Source organism: Portunus trituberculatus, chromosome 46 (genome assembly GCF_017591435.1).
Source record: "Portunus trituberculatus isolate SZX2019 chromosome 46, ASM1759143v1, whole genome shotgun sequence".
NCBI classification, from domain to species: Eukaryota; Metazoa; Arthropoda; class Malacostraca; order Decapoda; family Portunidae; genus Portunus; species Portunus trituberculatus.
Window position 1 is genome coordinate 9,311,558 of NC_059300.1, and position 17,500 is coordinate 9,329,057.

At 39.4% G+C, this 17,500-nt stretch overlaps 2 protein-coding genes and 1 long non-coding RNA gene across 5 annotated transcripts in view; 1 reads left to right on the forward strand and 2 right to left on the reverse strand.

The window, feature by feature from the left end:
* LOC123519705 (uncharacterized protein DDB_G0271670-like) overlaps positions 1–567 on the reverse strand; it is a gene marked incomplete at its 5' end in the record, with an annotated part of 152,057 nt that extends 151,490 nt beyond the window's left edge. The window contains one exon of the mRNA XM_045281206.1: positions 1–567. This exon is cut by the window's left edge and continues 24 nt beyond it. Coding sequence (XP_045137141.1) covers positions 1–567 — 567 coding nt within the window.
* Positions 1–17,500, forward strand: part of LOC123519875 (Kv channel-interacting protein 1-like) — a 194,641-nt gene that overhangs the window by 133,666 nt on the left and 43,475 nt on the right. The window lies entirely within an intron of this gene.
* LOC123519876 overlaps positions 1,134–17,500 on the reverse strand; it is a 66,291-nt gene continuing 49,924 nt past the window's right edge. Inside the window, exons 2-3 of one of the 2 annotated variants that reach the window (XR_006679118.1) lie at positions 12,076–12,343; positions 1,134–1,557 (exon numbers count right to left, since the gene is read on the reverse strand). This is a non-coding gene — a long non-coding RNA (uncharacterized LOC123519876). Of the gene's footprint in view, positions 1,558–11,442; positions 11,737–12,075; positions 12,344–17,500 lie in introns of those variants that run through there. The other variant, XR_006679119.1, reaches the window with a different exon arrangement.

Genomic DNA, 17,500 nt, shown 5'->3' on the forward strand with positions numbered 1-17,500 from the left:
AGAAGAAGAAGAAGAAGAAGAAGAAGAAGAAGAAGAAGAAGAAGAAGAAGAAGAAGAAGAAGAAGAAGAAGAAGAAGAAGAAGAAGAAGAAGAAGAAGAAGAAGAAGAAGAAGAAGAAGAAGAAGAAGAAGAAGAAGAAGAAGAAGAAGAAGAAGAAGAAGAAGAAGAAGAAGAAGAAGAAGAAGAAGAAGAAGAAGAAGAAGAAGAAGAAGAAGAAGAAGAAGAAGAAGAAGAAGAAGAAGAAGAAGAAGAAGAAGAAGAAGAAGAAGAAGAAGAAGAAGAAGAAGAAGAAGAAGAAGAAGAAGAAGAAGAAGAAGAAGAAGAAGAAGAAGAAGAAGAAGAAGAAGAAGAAGAAGAAGAAGAAGAAGAAGAAGAAGAAGAAGAAGAAGAAGAAGAAGAAGAAGAAGAAGAAGAAGAAGAAGAAGAAGAAGAAGAAGAAGAAGAAGAAGAAGAAGAAGAAGAAGAAGAAGAAGAAGAAGAAGAAGAAGAAGAAGAAGAAGAAGAAGAAGAAGAAGAAGAAGAAGAAGAAGAAGAAGAAGAAGAAGAAGAAGAAGAAGAAGAAGAAGAAGAGAGAGAGAGAGAGAGAGAGAGAGAGAGAGAGAGAGAGAGAGAGAGAGAGAGAGAGAGAGAGAGAGAAGAATGAGAAAACTTAATAAACGAAAAGAAGAAGAGAGGGAGAAGAGGAAACCAAAAAGTCGAGATACGGTAAGAAATGTCAAAAAGGAATGCACATGTGGAAAGAAAGAAGAAGAGATAAGGGAGAGGAATCAAGAATCAGAAAGGAAAGAGGTGAATAATCAAGATGAAAAAGAAAACGAGAGATAAAGGAGAGAAGAAGAGGATGAGAAATGAGAGAGACAGAGGGGAGGAAACCTAAAAAGAACGTAGATGGAAGGGAAGAAGTTAGGGGAAGACGAGGGGAAAAGATGGACAGGTGAGAGACGAAACACCAAAACTGCTATAAATTCAACGAAGGGGAAAGAGAAGAAAAAAAAAGAACAGAATGAGGTAAGAGGAACGTCGTGGCGATAGGGAAGGAGAAAAAGAGACGAAGAAATGGAGAGGAAGAAATGTCACACACTCACACTCACACACTCACACTCACACTCATACTCACACACACTCTCTCTCTCTCTCTCTCTCTCTCTCTCTCTCTCTCTCTCTCAACCCTTATCCTCTTCCATCACGCCTTGCCCTTTCCCTGTGAACGCACCGCCCAAACACCAACCAAACATTCGCTTCTTCCCTGTACGAGTTTAAACTTCCCCCCGCTATAAACCAAACTCGTTCCACACTACAAACTTTCCCTCCTTTCTCACTGCCACACTTCTTTTATGCCTCCTTTCCTCCGTTCCCTTTCACCTACAAACATTCCAACTTTCCTCCGGCTGCCACCAATTGTAAGACGAAAGAAAGACAAACTCCGGGCAGATCTTGCAGTAGTATGTGTCATTTCTCTTGCCGCACCGCTGTCAGACGCTCTTCCCCACCCTCAGTGATGAATTGGGAGGATAAGGCACGAACCAGCCATGACAGGTGTGTTGCATTACTGGTCACCTGCACGGAATAAATGGCTAAGGGGATGATTATGCAAACACGGGAGTGAGGAGAGACTGAAGGGGAAGAATTCAACAAGGGAAGGAAGGGAAGGAAAAGGTGGAATGAATTTCAAAAGTGAGGATGAGAAAAAGATTGGTATGAGATGATGTTATATGGAATGTCTCTCTCTCTCTCTCTCTTCTCCTTAACAGCTTCAAGCACTCTCAGTCCTTACACTAAAAGCTTTTATCTATTTTTTTCTGAAATGAGGTTAATGAGGCGAAATGAAAGTAAGAGGAAGGGAAGAAAAAGAGAAGCAAGCAAGGCAGGAGAATAATGGAAGCAGCGAGAGAGGAAAGTGGACGTAGAACCATAGGATAGTGTGAAAATAAATTCGTGATAAATGGAAGGATTGCGTCCATAACGGAAATAAGGAATAAATGAAAAAAAATAGAAAAAAACTATGAAATATGTACAGTACTGTAAGAAAGTGGAGGGAAAAATAAAACAGGGAGGAAAATAACTAAAGAAATATAAAAAAATGAAAAAACTGGAAATATGATGTACAAAAAAGGGGAACTGCAAAAAAGAAAAAAAATATGCCTATAAACTAACAGGAGGGGAAAAATGGAAGACGGATAGGAGAAAGTGGTCACTCAAATAATGGGAACGAAGATCAGCGTTTCCTGAAGGTGAAAAAAACCATTAGTGTCCCTTGAGTCTCATATTCCTGGTCATGTATACTCCCCTAACCTGTCCCTGCAGACACACACACACACACACACACACACACACACACACACACACACACACACACACACACACACACACACACACACACACCCGGTAGCTCAGTGGTTAGAGCGCTGGCTTCACAAGCCAGAGGACCGGAGTTCGATTCCCCGGCCGGATGGAGATATTTGGGTGTGTCTCCTTTCACGTGTAGCCCCTGTTCACCTAGCAGTGAGTAGGTACGGGATGTAAATCGAGGAGTTGTGACCTTGTTGTCCCGGTGTGTGGTGTGTGCCTGGTCTCAGGCCTATCCGAAGATCGGAAATAATGAGCTCTGAGCTCGTTCCGTAGGGTAACGTCTGGCTGTCTCGTCAGAGACTGCAGCAGATCAAACAGTGAAACATACACACACACACGTTGTTACTTTACGGACCTGTTGTTACTTTACGGACCTGAACGAAGTGAATGCCATTAATTACGTCTATGTAAATGAGAGGTAAGCGGTGTACAGGAGTGGCGAGTGTTCCCAAGAGGACGTATGTACTGAGAGGTAGTAAGCGATAAATGACTCTTGACCGGCCATTTCTACCGTGTAATTACCGGCTATGATTGCTGTTATGGGCATTCTTTTATTGGTATTGTTTTAGCAGCAGCAGCGGCAATAACGATGATGATGATGATAATAATAATAATAATAATAATAATAATAATAATAATAATAATAATAATAACAATAATAATAATAATAATTATCCACAACAACAACAGCAGCAACGAAAATTAGCAGAATAATTAAGATTCTGGCCATAACACAAACACTCCATTCGTAAAAGAAAAAAAAAAGCACAACAATGAAAATGTAAACAATTACTGAAAAGTATGAAACAACACAGCAAGCCATTATTAAAAGTTTGCACAAGCTGGAGGGAAACAAATGTGCACAAAAACGCGCCACACAAACATTTTAAAACGAGCAACGAAAATATCAACATAATACAACGGAACGCGGAGACAATATTTACAACTGCAGCGTCAGATAATGGATGAGAGGAAAAAAATGCTTGATGATGCAACTTCTCATTACGAAAGACACATTTTCCCAGACAGATTTGATGAGGAGAAGCAGCAGCAGCCTGAAGAAGCCTCAGTGTTGCTGCAGAAGAAGGAAAATAAAGGGATGTAGGAAGACCCAAAAGATATGATAAGATCCAGTATTGGCAGTGTAGCATGAAGTCCTTGTTGATCTTGATGCAAAATAAGACATAGATAACAGGCAATAGATACTTAAAATATAGCCTCACTAGCCTTGCTGACTTAGGGAGTAGATACTGTTAGAATTAAAAGGTATTTCCAAACTCTTGATGTAGAATTATGATTACAAGGTTCTCAGTAATTCAGGTGTTGAAAGGTATTTGAACGTGCAAGGACACTCTGAGGCCAAGTATACAACAATAGAATACATTAGGCAAAATGAGAGGTGACTGTCATGCACAAATCTCAGGAATAAGTTATGATTCTTACTGTAACGTTTTTTTTTTTTTCATTCTCCGTTATAGACACAGATACAGGAGTAGAAATAACGCAACTGCATGTTCTATTTTCTCACAACATTACTTTCATTTACGCACGATGCTGGATACTAAAACAACTATATTCGATATAGCAAAACACATTATAGTCATCCACAAAATTACAAAAAACTGTAACAGACTTTACTTACAAAAAATATAAACAAATACGACAAAATTAGCAAAGACTTCCTTATAGAATTCTAATTTCATTTCCTGAACAGGATGGCTGAAAAAGAAAGTGGTTAATTAGAGAACGTTTCGAAAAAAGAATAGTGACAACTTTCGGTCAAACATTTGATCGTCTCAGTCCATCGATGGGTAATTGACCTGAGATTGGGTAATTTGGGTCAATTAACACTTTTCAGGAGAGAAAGTTAATGAGTCACACGAGCAGTGAAAAGTTTTATAATTAATATCAGTCCTGGGAAGGAGGAGGAGGAGGAGGAGGAGGAGGAGGAGGAGGAGGAGGAGGAGGAGGAGGAGGAGGAGGAGGAGGAGGAGATGCAGGCAGCAAAATAGAAAGAGAATTATAGAGTTCGAAAGGGGAAATTGAAAATTAATTTCAACGACGATAACGACGATGACGATGACGATGACGGTGAAGAAAAGGAAGAGAAAAAAAATTGTTGAATAAACGTAAATAAAAAAAAATAAAAAAAAGATGGAACAAACGAAGGAACGAAGGACGAAAGGAAAGAAGGCACAAAAAACAGGAAGCAGAAGTGAAGTGAACTAAGAGCTTTAGAGGAAGTTATGAAAAACTAAATAAAAAAAAAAAGAATACAAAAAAGAATTAAAAAACCAGAAAAAAAAATGTCAAGAAGGCCGACGATCCCGAAGAATGGAATGCTAATAAAAGTTTAAAAGAGGGAAACTAAAGGATCAAAGGGAAATCACAATGGCGACCAAACAAGAAAATAATAATAGAAACAAAAAATAAAGCGAGATTATAAAAAGAATATTCCAAAGACTTAAAGAAAGACACAAAGTATAAAAGGGAACACGGAAGGCGAAAAAAAAAATAAGACAAAGAGTTGAAGGGAAAGGATGAGGAGGAAAGGGTTGAAAAAAATTAAAGAAAGCAAAAATGAAAGTGTGTTGGAGGCAAATATATATATATATATATACAGAGAGAGAGAGAGAGAGAGAGAGAGAGAGAGAGAGAGAGAGAGAGAGAGAGAGAGAGAGAGAGAGAGAGAGAGAGAGAGAGAGAGAGAGAGAGAGAGAGAGAGAGAGAGAGAGAGAGAGAGAGAGAGAGAGAGAGAGAGAGAGAGAGAGAGAGAGAGAGAGAGAGAGAGAGAGAGAGAGATAGGTTAACACGAACAAGAAAGGAGACGAAAAAAGAAGTAGACAAATGGACAGAATAAGAAGCGAAGCGGACGTGTGGGGAAGAGGATAAGTGCAGTGTGAAAGATGAGAAGAGGAGGAAATATATTACAACAGGAGGAGTAGTACAGAAGAAGAAGAAGAACAACAACAACAAGAACAAGAAGAACAAGAACAAGGACAACAAGAACGACAACAAGAACGACAACAAGAACAAGAACAAGGACAACAAGAACAAGAAGAACAAGAAGAACAAGAACAAGAAGGAGGAGGAAGAGAAGGAAGAGGAAAAAAAAAAGAAAAAAAGAAGACAGTTGTACTTCAGTAAAAACTATACCACAATAAAACACAACGGTACACATCAACAAACAGCTAACCCCTTCAATCAACTCGTACCAAATGCAGAGAGGTTTTTTTTTCGTCAAACTACTTTTTCCGTGACAAAATTTTCAATGCAGCGACGACAGGTTTTCCTTTTCCTGAGCAATATTTTTCTTTTTCCTCAACAGCGACAGTCTGACTTATTTTGATATTTTTCTCCAGGGATAGGCTTTCTGCAGACTTGTTTTATATCATTCATTTTTGCTTTTTTTTTTTTTAATTAAGGCATGCGAAAAAAGTTGTCCATCGCGAAACAAAGGCGAAGAATTGTGAGAACTAGCCCCATAATCTCTTCAGTACTAGAATGCATTTTTTACTGAGAGTTTGAGTATGATTAGAAGATTTTATTGACATTAGGAAGAGTCTATGGAGGTTAGAAGATTAATGTACATATTCTTCACTATTCTAATCACTCACATAAGTTTCTGAAGCTGAATAAAATCGCCTATTAGTAAGCAGAATGAAGAATTGAACTACAGAGACCCGACCAGTGAGAAACTACGCATTGGAGAGTTGGCAAACAGAGAACTTGGCGCGTTAGGAACTGTGCAGTGAGGGAAGGAGAGAATAGAGGAGAACACAGCGAGGAGGAATGGGAGAAGGAGGACGGAGAAGAGAGGAGGAGAGCGTTGAGTGAGGGAGTAACACAATTGCCATCATCAGGTTAAGACTCCCGCACCTTCAGGAGGCTTGTTAGGCGCCTTTAATGGCCACCTCACGACCTCGTTAGCACCTCATCGAGAAATAATGAGTGCTGCTTAATTACCTGTTTGAAAAGAATACCAATCACATTTCTCCCTCCTTCCTTCCTTCCTTCCTTCCTTCCTTGAGTTCATCTCGTGCATTAAAGTAACTACCATCATCACCATTGTCATCTTTTCTGTTTCCTCTTTACTTCTCATTTCATAGCAAAATAAATACCAATAAATTTCCTTCCTTCCTTCCTTCCTCCCTTTCTTTCTCCCTTCAGTTCATTTCGTGCATTATAGTAACTGCCGACATCATCATTATCATTCTTATTAAGTGTCATCCTTCCTTTTTTTTCTTTGCTCCTTTGTCCATCGCTTCATAATAATGTGCAAGGAAAGCCGATAAGCCTCTCACCTCCTGCTCAGAGATAATAGAGCTGCTTTTCGTCACCAAACGCTTTCTATAACACGAGAGCAATTCAGAGGAGCTACATGCCACAAAGGAAACAAAGAGATAAGATAAAGTGATAGATAAATATTGAAAGAAGTCAAGGGGTTAGAGAGAGAGAGAGAGAGAGAGAGAGAGAGAGAGAGAGAGAGAGAGAGAGAGAGAGAGAGAGAGAGAGAGAGAATAGATTGATTGGGTGTAGAAAAAGTTATAGATAAGCTAAAAATCACAAATACGCAGACTACAAAAGAAAGCTTGGTAAAAGTTAAAGCGGTGAAAACATTTGAAAAAGTAAAAATAGGCAAGGACTAAAAATGCGAAAAAGGAAGCAGACTGACTGAAAAGTAAACATCAAAAGACAGAAAAATGCAATAACAACTGCGAGACGAAACCAGAAACAAACTGACTGAGGAGGAAAAAGGGTCACAGAGGGAGGGAAAGAGTTGAAACAAGCAGGCTGACAGTCACAAAAATACTGTAACAAGCAAATGAAAATAAAGAAAAAAACGTACGGGAAAAAACAAAACAAACCTATATAATAGATAAACCATCATATCAACAATAGACTGAAAATAAAAATGAAGATTATAGTGACACATTTTACATTTTCTATGAATAAAGAAAAAAGTAGAAATAGTGTAATGGAATGAATCTTCTTACTAACTTCTTCCTTTCATTACTTTCACTCCCTCTCTCCCTTCCTTTCTCCTTCACTTTCTTTTCCTCCATCAAACTGCAAGGCTCTCCAGGACGTGCTTTCCAGATCCCCAGGGAGACAACATTCAGCCCTGCGTCTTCATGCCCGCCAGGGAATATAAGCTCCACTGTTCACGTATCCATTTCCTCAATCTCTTCAGCATTATCTTTCTGGTTTTCATTCTATTCTCGCTCCAATTTCCCTCGTACGTTCTGTGTGGAATAGATAGGTATGTTGCGTCCATTCTCAGATGCTAGCAAGGGAAATATAAATGTTACTTCTTTTATAATTTTAGAGGAGTGAGTGAATGACTGAGTAACTGGAGTAATTGTTTGATGGTACTCGAGGAAATATAAGGGTGGTTTTTATAATTCCAGAGATGACTGATTGACTGAATGACTGACTAACTGGAGTAATTCTTTGATGGTACTCGAGGAAATATAAAGGTGCTTTTTATAATTCCAGAGACGACTGATTGACTGACTAACTGAAGGAGTAATTCTTTGATGGTAGTGGTGGAAATGTAACAGTACTTTTTTTTGCAATTCCAGATGATTGACTGACTGAGAAACTGAATGAGTGAATGAATTTTGGTGTCGCAGCAGTTAAAGTACCACCTGAAGATCAAGCAAAGATTAACTCCCTGTTCTTTTTTCCCTCCTCTTCCTTAACCCCTTCAGTATCATGCCGTGTTTTCATATTAATTTTGCTTACTATTTGGTGACTATATGAAGCTTCAGAAACTTATGTGCGGATGGAAATAGTGAAGACTGGACCATTAATCTTCTGACCTCCATAGACCCTTCGTAATGTCAATAAAATCGTCTAATCATACCCAAACCCATGGTAAAAATGCGCCCCAGTACTGAAAGGGTTAATATTAATGATAATCTTCAAGGCAAGCAGTTGAGAACGCGGGTTACTTAGGATTACTGTGCGTGAGAAGAGGATAATAGTAGAAGGGAGAGCCGAGGATGTAAAGGCGTGTGTGAAATGATGATTCGTAATGGAGAACTATGTAGTGTAAGTAGGAGTGTAGTGTAAGAGTACCAGAAAAAAGGGAAAAAAAAAAAAGATATACATACATACATACATATACGACTTTTGTGTGTGTAATATGCTGGATTGTAGAAATAACGCCATGCAAATTTTTAGGCTTTCCACATCAAAGAACGGCCAAAAAATAAATAAATAAATGATAAATAAAACAAAATAGAAAATAAAACGCTTTGCTGGTAATTTTCTGAATGCATAGAACTGCAATTTTAAAACCAGGTAAAATACGGAACGTGTACAGACTATAAAAACTACAATAAAAAAAATATATAACCTTTGTCTCCAGGTCCCCTAAACAACACCAACTGACCGGCTTGCCTTCACTTCCCTTCCTCCTCTCGAATACCCTAATCCTTTCTCTCCCCTTCAATAGTAGCCTCCTCCAATCCTCCTCCTTGATCCATCCGAACCCTCCGCCCTTCAAGTGTACTCAACCCTCCTTCCTGTTACCATAGTCGTGCCTCCTTCCCTCCACTAAATAATGTGTTGTTCCCTCCACATCCACATCCCATCCACATCTTCACCTGTTATCTTTTCTCTTCCCTAATAATTGTAAAGCGAAAATTTTGCACCTGCGCCACTCACAGACAACCCTAGGCCGATGTAACGAGTGGAGAAACAACAACACACACACACACACACACACACACACACACACACACACACACACACACACACACACACACACACACACACACACACACACACACACACACACACACACACACACACACACATACACGTTTTGTTGCCAGCCGAAGCACAATTGGAAACAAGAGAGAGAAGCACCTCCAAACACAGCCAATAAGCAGGAAAACGGAGGGCAGCAGACAGAATGGCTCTTCTACATTAACTTTGGTCCTAGAGGCAACGCGGCGCGGGAAGTTTTATGATTTTGGTCGATAGTGGAACACACAAAGAGAATAGAAAGTAAAGAAAGAAAAAAAAATTACATTGAGACATTTTGAGTTTTAATTACATGCATCTTTTATTGTAAAATTTAAAGGTGAAACATTAAACATCGCCAGACTTTTGGCTAACTCTTGTTATCTTTAAGAGAACTGGCAGTCAAGTGGGCCTTTTTTTTTTTTTTGTTGCCCTTGGTCAGCTTCCCGTCTTGCAAAAAAAAAAAAAAAAAAAAATTCTCTTTTCTGTGCATTTACCTATGATTTTTTTTTACATATACTGCACCAAAGGGAAGACAAAATGCAACCGCTGTATATGTTAAAGATTTAGTAAATAAAACAAAAAGGTTAACAAACAGGACTTCTTTCTATATGGATCTTATGAAAGCAAAGGAAGCCAAATGTAGTCTCACTTTAAGCATCACATTCCCATAAGTCACTCATAGAAAAACCTGAACCACGAACAGATTGTATTCCGGTCTGAACCATGAACCTTTCAGCAACAGAGCAAAACCTTTCGTACCCTGAGCAAGCCAACTAAACCAGCTTGACCAAAATGGATTCAGCTCCCCCAGGACACAATAATTTGCTGCAGAATGTATCCCTGAAAATCTGACAGCAGGAGAATTACCTTTACCCATTTACTGCATGGAAATTTAGAAGACGTCCCCCTTTGCCTCTTCTGCTGTAGAATTAATTAAAATACCTCCACAGAAAACATGTTGGAAAAAAAAATACTACTCTGACAACACGTAGCAAATATACTCTTGAAATTAAGTACACAAACGTTTAAGTTTCTCTGACATTATGAAAGGATGACAGCAGGTTGAACAAAAAAATCTCCCAAAGAAGATTATGAAAAATGGAGTCTACCTATGTAATAACAACAAAATGGCTTAAACTTATCCCATATTACACTGTGGAAAAAGTAATACGAGAAAATAATAAATGAAGGATTCGTCTGACATTAAGACTTACACAAACTGCGAGCTATAAATATGTAATAAAGAACTGTTTAGGGAAGTCTGACAGAATGACCTTTAGCCCTATGGGAGCTACGAAGGATGAGAAAAAGTTAAAAGAGAGAGAAGAAAGAGGAGGGAAAAGGGTAAAAGAGAGGAGGAAGCAAGTGGATGACGAGAGGGAGAGGGAAAGTAAAGAGGCAATGATAAAAGTAAAGGAGTAAAGACTGAAATTGCTCATGATAGAAAGAATACTAAGATGCAGGAGAGCGAAGAAAAAAATATTGGGAAAATGGGAAAAAGAGTGAGTGATGAAGGTAATTTAAACATGAAAAGTGAGGCATGAGGGGAAAGAGTGAACGCTGCAGTGAGAAAGGTGATGAAGCAGGGAGACTGGGATGATGGAGAGAGAGAGAGAGAGAGAGAGAGAGAGAGAGAGAGAGAGAGAGAGAGAGAGAGAGAGAGAGAGAGAGAGAGAGAGAGAGAGAGAGAGAGAGAGAGAGAGAGAGAGAGAGAGAGAGAGAGAGAGAGAGAGAGAGAGAGAGAGAGAGAGAGAGAGAGAGAGAGAGAGAGAGAGAGAGAGAGAGAGAGAGAGTGACTGGGATAAGAGACCAGCACATGGCGTCACGTGATGTACGAATGCTAGTCTTAAAAGAAAAACTCACTCTTCAAAACACACACACACTCTCTCTCTCTCTCTCTCTCTCTCTCTCTCTCTCTCTTTTAATCTCCGCTACCTGTCTCACTCGGGCCCCGCGGAGGAAACACAACCATAACGCACATCAAAAGTAAGGGAAGAGACCTTAATGGACGCGCCACTGCCTCATATCCGCCAGCCAGCGTCCGTCCACCTTAGGCGCTTGAATACAACTGTGGCGGGCCGGGTGACGCTTTCTTTCCCTCTCTCCTCCCCCTCTGTTGTCCTATTCCTCTCCCTGTATGCCATATAGTATAGACCCAATAAATAACCTCATAAACCAATACTTCTGCCGCTGTCTGTGCTTCCCTGATGTGTTCCTCTGTTCCTCTTTCTTCTCTCCATTTCTTATCTTGTGTGCCACCTGCCGCCTGAACCATCCGTCAGTTGGAGTAGAGAGGGAAGGGAAAGAAGGGGAGATGGAGAGAAGGAAGGGACGAAAGAGGAGATAAGGAAGGAAGGAAAGGACGACAGGGAGATGAAGGAGGAGAAGGAACAGTGTTGGTGATGCTCTTTGGCTTAACTTGAAGCTTAACTTGCTTAGTTGAAAGGCAACACAGGGATTCGGTGCGAGCTGCTTCCAGTCCGTCTGTCCAAGTGTCCAAGCGGCGAGGAGTGGACAACGCTAACTGGTCTCTAAAGCAATGAGGTTTCCATTTCTCCCAAAATACCAAAATGTCATCCAGTGTGTAACTCATGGGATGAAAATAGTAGTGTGGTGCGTTTCACTTCCCTGAAAAAAATGGTAGCTATATTTTCACCTAAAAAAAAAAAGTGAATCTGCCCAAAAATAATGGCGTTTTCATCAAAAAGTAAAAGTATTTTCATTAATAATTGTAATGCTTTCAACGATAGAAAAAGAATAGTGATGCTTTCAACCCAGAAATTGGAATGACTACCTCTGAAAATGGTAGCAATGTTTCCACCAGCCTAAATTGAAGTGTTTTCCCGCCAAAAAAATAGTAATGTTTTCATCCTCAAAAAACAGAAATGTACTATACGCTTTCATCACGGAGAAGCAATGCAGGAGAGAACAACGCTGTGAAAATAAAAACAGAACAGCGCTAGATACCGTGTTTGCTCGGGCGGGGAGGCTGACAGACGGCCGGCGGTGTGAAGGAGGGAGATGAAGGGCGCAGGGGACATTATCCATTACGAGGGACGGCAGGTGGAGGGCACGAGGGACACGATGTTGCCTTCCCTGCGGCAGTAAGTGTCCGAGCTGATCCTATTTATTGCTTTGCTCCCCACGAATGGGTGTGAGGGAGAGGACGCTTGTAGGACACTGACACACTCGTCGGTTTTGCGATCTTGTGTGCATTGCTGTTCACCCTCTGAGTCTGGAACGATGAGAGAATATTGGTGTCAGTAATGATGATGATGATGATGATGATGATGATGATGATGATGATGATGATGATGATGATCAGTATTGCTGAGTAGTAGTAGTATTAGTGGTAGTAGTAGTAGTAGTAGTAGTAGTAGTAGTAGTAGTAGTAGTAGTAGTAGTAGTAGTAGTAGTAGTAGTAGTAGTAGTAGTAGTAGTAGTAGTAGTAGTAGTAGTAGTAGTAGTAGTAGTAGTAGTAGTAGTAGTAGTAGTAGTAGTAGTAGTAGTAGTAGATATGTTGAGGACAATAATAATAAAAAGAACAAGAACAAAAATAACAATAATAATAATAATAATAATAATAATAATAATAATAATAATAATAATAATAATAATAATAATAATAATAATAATAATAATAATAATAATAACAACAACAATAATAATAATGATAAGAAGAATGAACAGGAATAAGAAGAAAAATATGAAACAGCAACAACAACAAAAAAAAAAACATAACAAACCCACTCAAGTTCACCACGATCAACTGTGCACCCTGCGGAATGAAACACACCATGCGTTATTCACCAGCAACCTTCACCACACCAGAGTCAGCGGCACTAAAATAACCATGTAATTTCGGTCAGATTGTGGAGCTCTGGAGGGAACACAACACAAACTCATCGCCACGAACGCTGACGCTGGGGAACCAACACTGAATACTGATAAACCAGGGGAAAACACTGGACTCCTATCTATAATCATAATATTTACAGGAAATCAGTGTAAAAATAATACTAAATGTGGGATCGCCAGTTAGTGATTACTTGTTAGCATATTATAAGTCAACATCTCGCCACCAGGATGCACTGATGCCGCGGTGGTCACTGTATGAGTATGAGGATGGATGGACCGAACCCGTATGAATGAAGCGAGGATGAAGGAATGCATAAGTGTGTGTTGTATATATGGCTAAAGAAAAGAAATAGATTATATAGAAAATTAACTAAAATAAAACGAAAATCAAATTAATGAACGAATAGAAAAATACACTACAAAATTAAACACGATAGAGCGATGATATAAAAAAAAACTGAATGAATAAATAAATACAGGATTCGTTCTGCATAGCTCGGCAACAATACACATTACTACTACACTCCTTTTGTATTACTCCTACCGTACACTTAACCCCTTCAGTACCATGACGCGTTTCCATATTCATTCTGCTTACTATTTGGTGGTTTTATATAGCTTCAGAAACTTACGTGGGGGGGATTAAAATAGTGAAGACTGTGGCCATTAACCTTCCATGTACACCTTTCCTCATGTCAATAAAATTATCTAATCGTTTACAAATCTCAAGGTAAAAATGTGTCCAAGTATTGAAGGGGTTAAATAATCATTAATTTTTACCGGAAGAAAATACAAAGAATAATGAAATATCCTATAATCATAAGAAGAAAAACTAAAAAGTGAAGGAAGCTGGAGGAAGCCATCATACCTACACGTGAGAGCTCCTGCTTAGAATATAACCTTTCGATTTACACTAGCATCCTCATTCATAAATCTGTCTAATGTTCTTCTTTTAAAGCTCCCTAATGACTCGGCCCTAACAACCTAATTACTGAGTCTATTACATCCATTAACCACTCTAGGTGGGAACTGAGATCTGCCTGGAAAAAACTGGGTAAAATTTAAGATGTGGAGGAAAAAACTGGGTATGGAGGGAAAGTACTTGGTGAGAACTGAGGTATGGAAAAAAATACTGGATGAGAGCTGAGATATGGAAAGAAAAAAAAAAGGGAAACAAACTGGGTGAGATTTAAGATGTGGAGGAAAAAAATAACTGGGTTAGATCTAAGGTATGGAGCGAAAATACCTGGTGAGAGCTGAGATATGGAGAAAATATATTGGGTGTTAGCTGACATGTGGAGGGAAAATATACTTGGTTAGAGTTAATATGTGGAGGACATGTGCGCTGAGATGTGGAGGGAAAATACTGGGTGAGAGCTAAGGTGCGGAGGGAAAATACTTGGTCAGAGTTGAAATGTGAAGGGAAAATAATGGATGACAACTGAAATATGGAGAAAAATACCTGGTGAGATATGAGATAAGGAGGATGCGGAGGAAAAATATTATGTAAGGAAGTTACTTATAGCCTACATTGATAACATAAGTAGCAACCAACGTAGAGGAAGTCACAGGAAGGCTATTCATTTCCTTAAACTCTTTTTTTTTTCCAAAGCTCCTAGATAATGAGTGAGTTGCTTGTAAACATTTCCCTATAGCAGTGCACAATACTAGTTTACACACCACCAATATCTATAAATTAAATGTTCTAAAAAAAATCATGAACTCAACAACACACCATTAAAAGCAGTCAAAATAAAATTCACAAGTGTTAAGAAATTCGACCAGTGTACAACTTAGACTTTAGATTTTCAGAAGGATATTACAAGAGAAACTGATAGCGACAATGTAAGAGAACCTCCATAACGAAGAAAAACAAAAAAACAGTACAAGGAAAACTGAGAAATTTGAGACTAACTGACAAAGACACCACGAGTAAGACGCAACATATAATATAAATGACAGTACGTAGAACCACAAAGACTCAAAACCTTACGACCCTTGAAGGAGAGGAGAACACGAAGCTTATGGAGGGTTAAGCCAAAATTTAGTACTAGTTTGGACAGCAACACGAGTTTAGAGCAACTTATGGATGACAAAACGACCACTACAACCACTACAGCCCAAACCTTACGACCTGGAAACGACACACACACACACACACACACACACACACACACACACACACACACACACACACACACAAGCAGCACTCGACGCAACATCTTCAGCTATTTCATCCTCTTTTTATCCCTTCTTTCCTCCCGATAAGCTTCCAAATAACCACTTCTCTATACCACACTCCAGCACCGCGCCCCTTCCACCATCATTTCAAGCCCTCGACAAAAAAGAAAAAAAAAAAAAAAAAAAAAAAAAAAGTTAAATAAAAGCAAGAAAATACGAGGAGTTGAAATTTATACAAGAGAGAGAGAGAGAGAGAGAGAGAGAGAGAGAGAGAGAGAGAGAGAGAGAGAGAGAGAGAGAGAGAGAGAGAGAGAGAGAGAGAGAGAGAGACAGGTCGGGTATATACTATCCACTTCCTTTCCTAGCCTGCCCATGTCCATTTTTTTTCTTCACCCTCGAACGTACTGACAGGATTTACAGGTCAGGATACACAGAGCAATATATTTGGCAGATTTATACCTTCCAGGCACCAACACCTTTATCGTACCTCCCTCCCTCCCTCTCCTCCCCTCCCCTCCCCTCCCTCTCCTCCTCCGCTACCCTCCTCCTCCCATTCTCAGGTATATCTTAAAGGGCGGAATGGAGTGTAGATGAAAGAGAATGGGTAGAAAACGGGAGGAAAAGGTAGGGACTGATGGTTAGGTGTAAAGGATGCACTGATTATGTTACGTGAGCAAGTGATATTCCTTTACATTCATATTTTGTGCAACAGGGAGGGAGAGGGAGGAGAGAGAGAGAGAGAGAGAGAGAGAGAGAGAGAGAGAGAGAGAGAGAGAGAGAGAGAGAGAGAGAGAGAGAGAGAGAGAGAGAGAGAGAGAGATAAATGAATAATTAGATAGATAGACAAGCAAACTGATAGGCAGACTAGAGATGGAATACATACATATAAAGAATTAGACAGATAAACAGAAATGCAGACAGAAAGACACCCTGACAAAATATAGATGAGCAATCAGACAGAGGCAGACAGACAGACAGAGAAGGAATGAGAAAGATGACACGAAAAAATAAAAGAAGTTAAACTACGTAATAAGACAAAATGTAAATTTAAAGCAATGGTAGAAAAAAAAGATAAATGAGAACAAAATGTGCAATAAAATAAACTGAAACGAGAAAAAAATAAGAAAAGGAAAAAAAATACGTGAAAGAAAACACAGCAATAAATGACATGAGGATTTGGTGACCAGGTGGAAGTGTGTAAAAAGAAAAGAAAGAAGGAAAGAAAGAATGAAAGAAAATATAAGAGAGAAAAACAATAAATGACATAACGAAAGGAAAATAAAAAACAGGAGAGAGAGAGAGAGAGAGAGAGAGAGAGAGAGAGAGAGAGAGAGAGAGAGAGAGAGAGAGAGAGAGAGAGAGAGAGAGAGAGAGAGAGAGAGAGAGAGAGAGAGAGAGAGAGAGAGAGAGAGAGAGAGAGAGAGAGAGAGAGAGAGACAGAGACAGACAGAGACAGGGACTATGAGCATCTTCACACACTTTTACGTAACAAACACACGAATTACACCCTTAATTAACTCTTTTTCCAGGTGACCGGCGCACAAAACTTACCTGTACGCATTCACACTGTAGGAAGTTCCGCACATGACCAAGAGCGCGCAGGTGATCAAACAGTTAGGCGCTCCATTACCTGTCCTTCCAGGTGAGCGAGCCACAAAACAAGCCCACCACTACACTAATTGCCGCCGCTGGGAGTACCTGGGTTGATCTGTATTACCTACGCTGTTCTCATTCGTCTCGCCGTCGCTGTGATGTTGTGTAAAGGTGGACGTGTGTAAAGCAGTACGTTAGTCGGTCTTGATGAAAATCTATGCGTGAAAACTAAGAAAGAGAAAAAAAAGTTACCTATTTCATGTGTCTTTGAAATATACGATTAAAAAAGAATGTGCTAGAAAAAATTGTAAAACATCATAAATTACTTTTACCCTTAAGTTTAAAAGAGAGAGAGTGAGAAAAAAAAAGCGTTAAATAAATGCGAAATATCTCAGTACAGAAAATGTTGTGAACTCAAGTTTCATAAAAAAAAAATTGATGACAGCAGTAGATATCATAAAAACTAGTGAGAAAAAAAGAAGTGACATTTAAAACAATTCACCTAGGAAAAGAAAAAAAACTGTCGCCTCATTCCCGAAATGTAAAAATTATTCAGACTGTTTGCGCGAAGGACACGAAAACCTTTACAATACAAAGAAGCGGAATGTTCCTAGCAGGCCGCGTCACCTGGAAAAAGCTTGTGGGCGGGCGGCAAGAGTGTAGTCGGAAGAGGAAGAGGAAGAGGAAGAGGCGAAAGAAGAAGAGAAGGAGAAGGAGGAGGAGGAGGAGGAAGAGGAAGAGGAAGAGGAGGAGGAGGAGG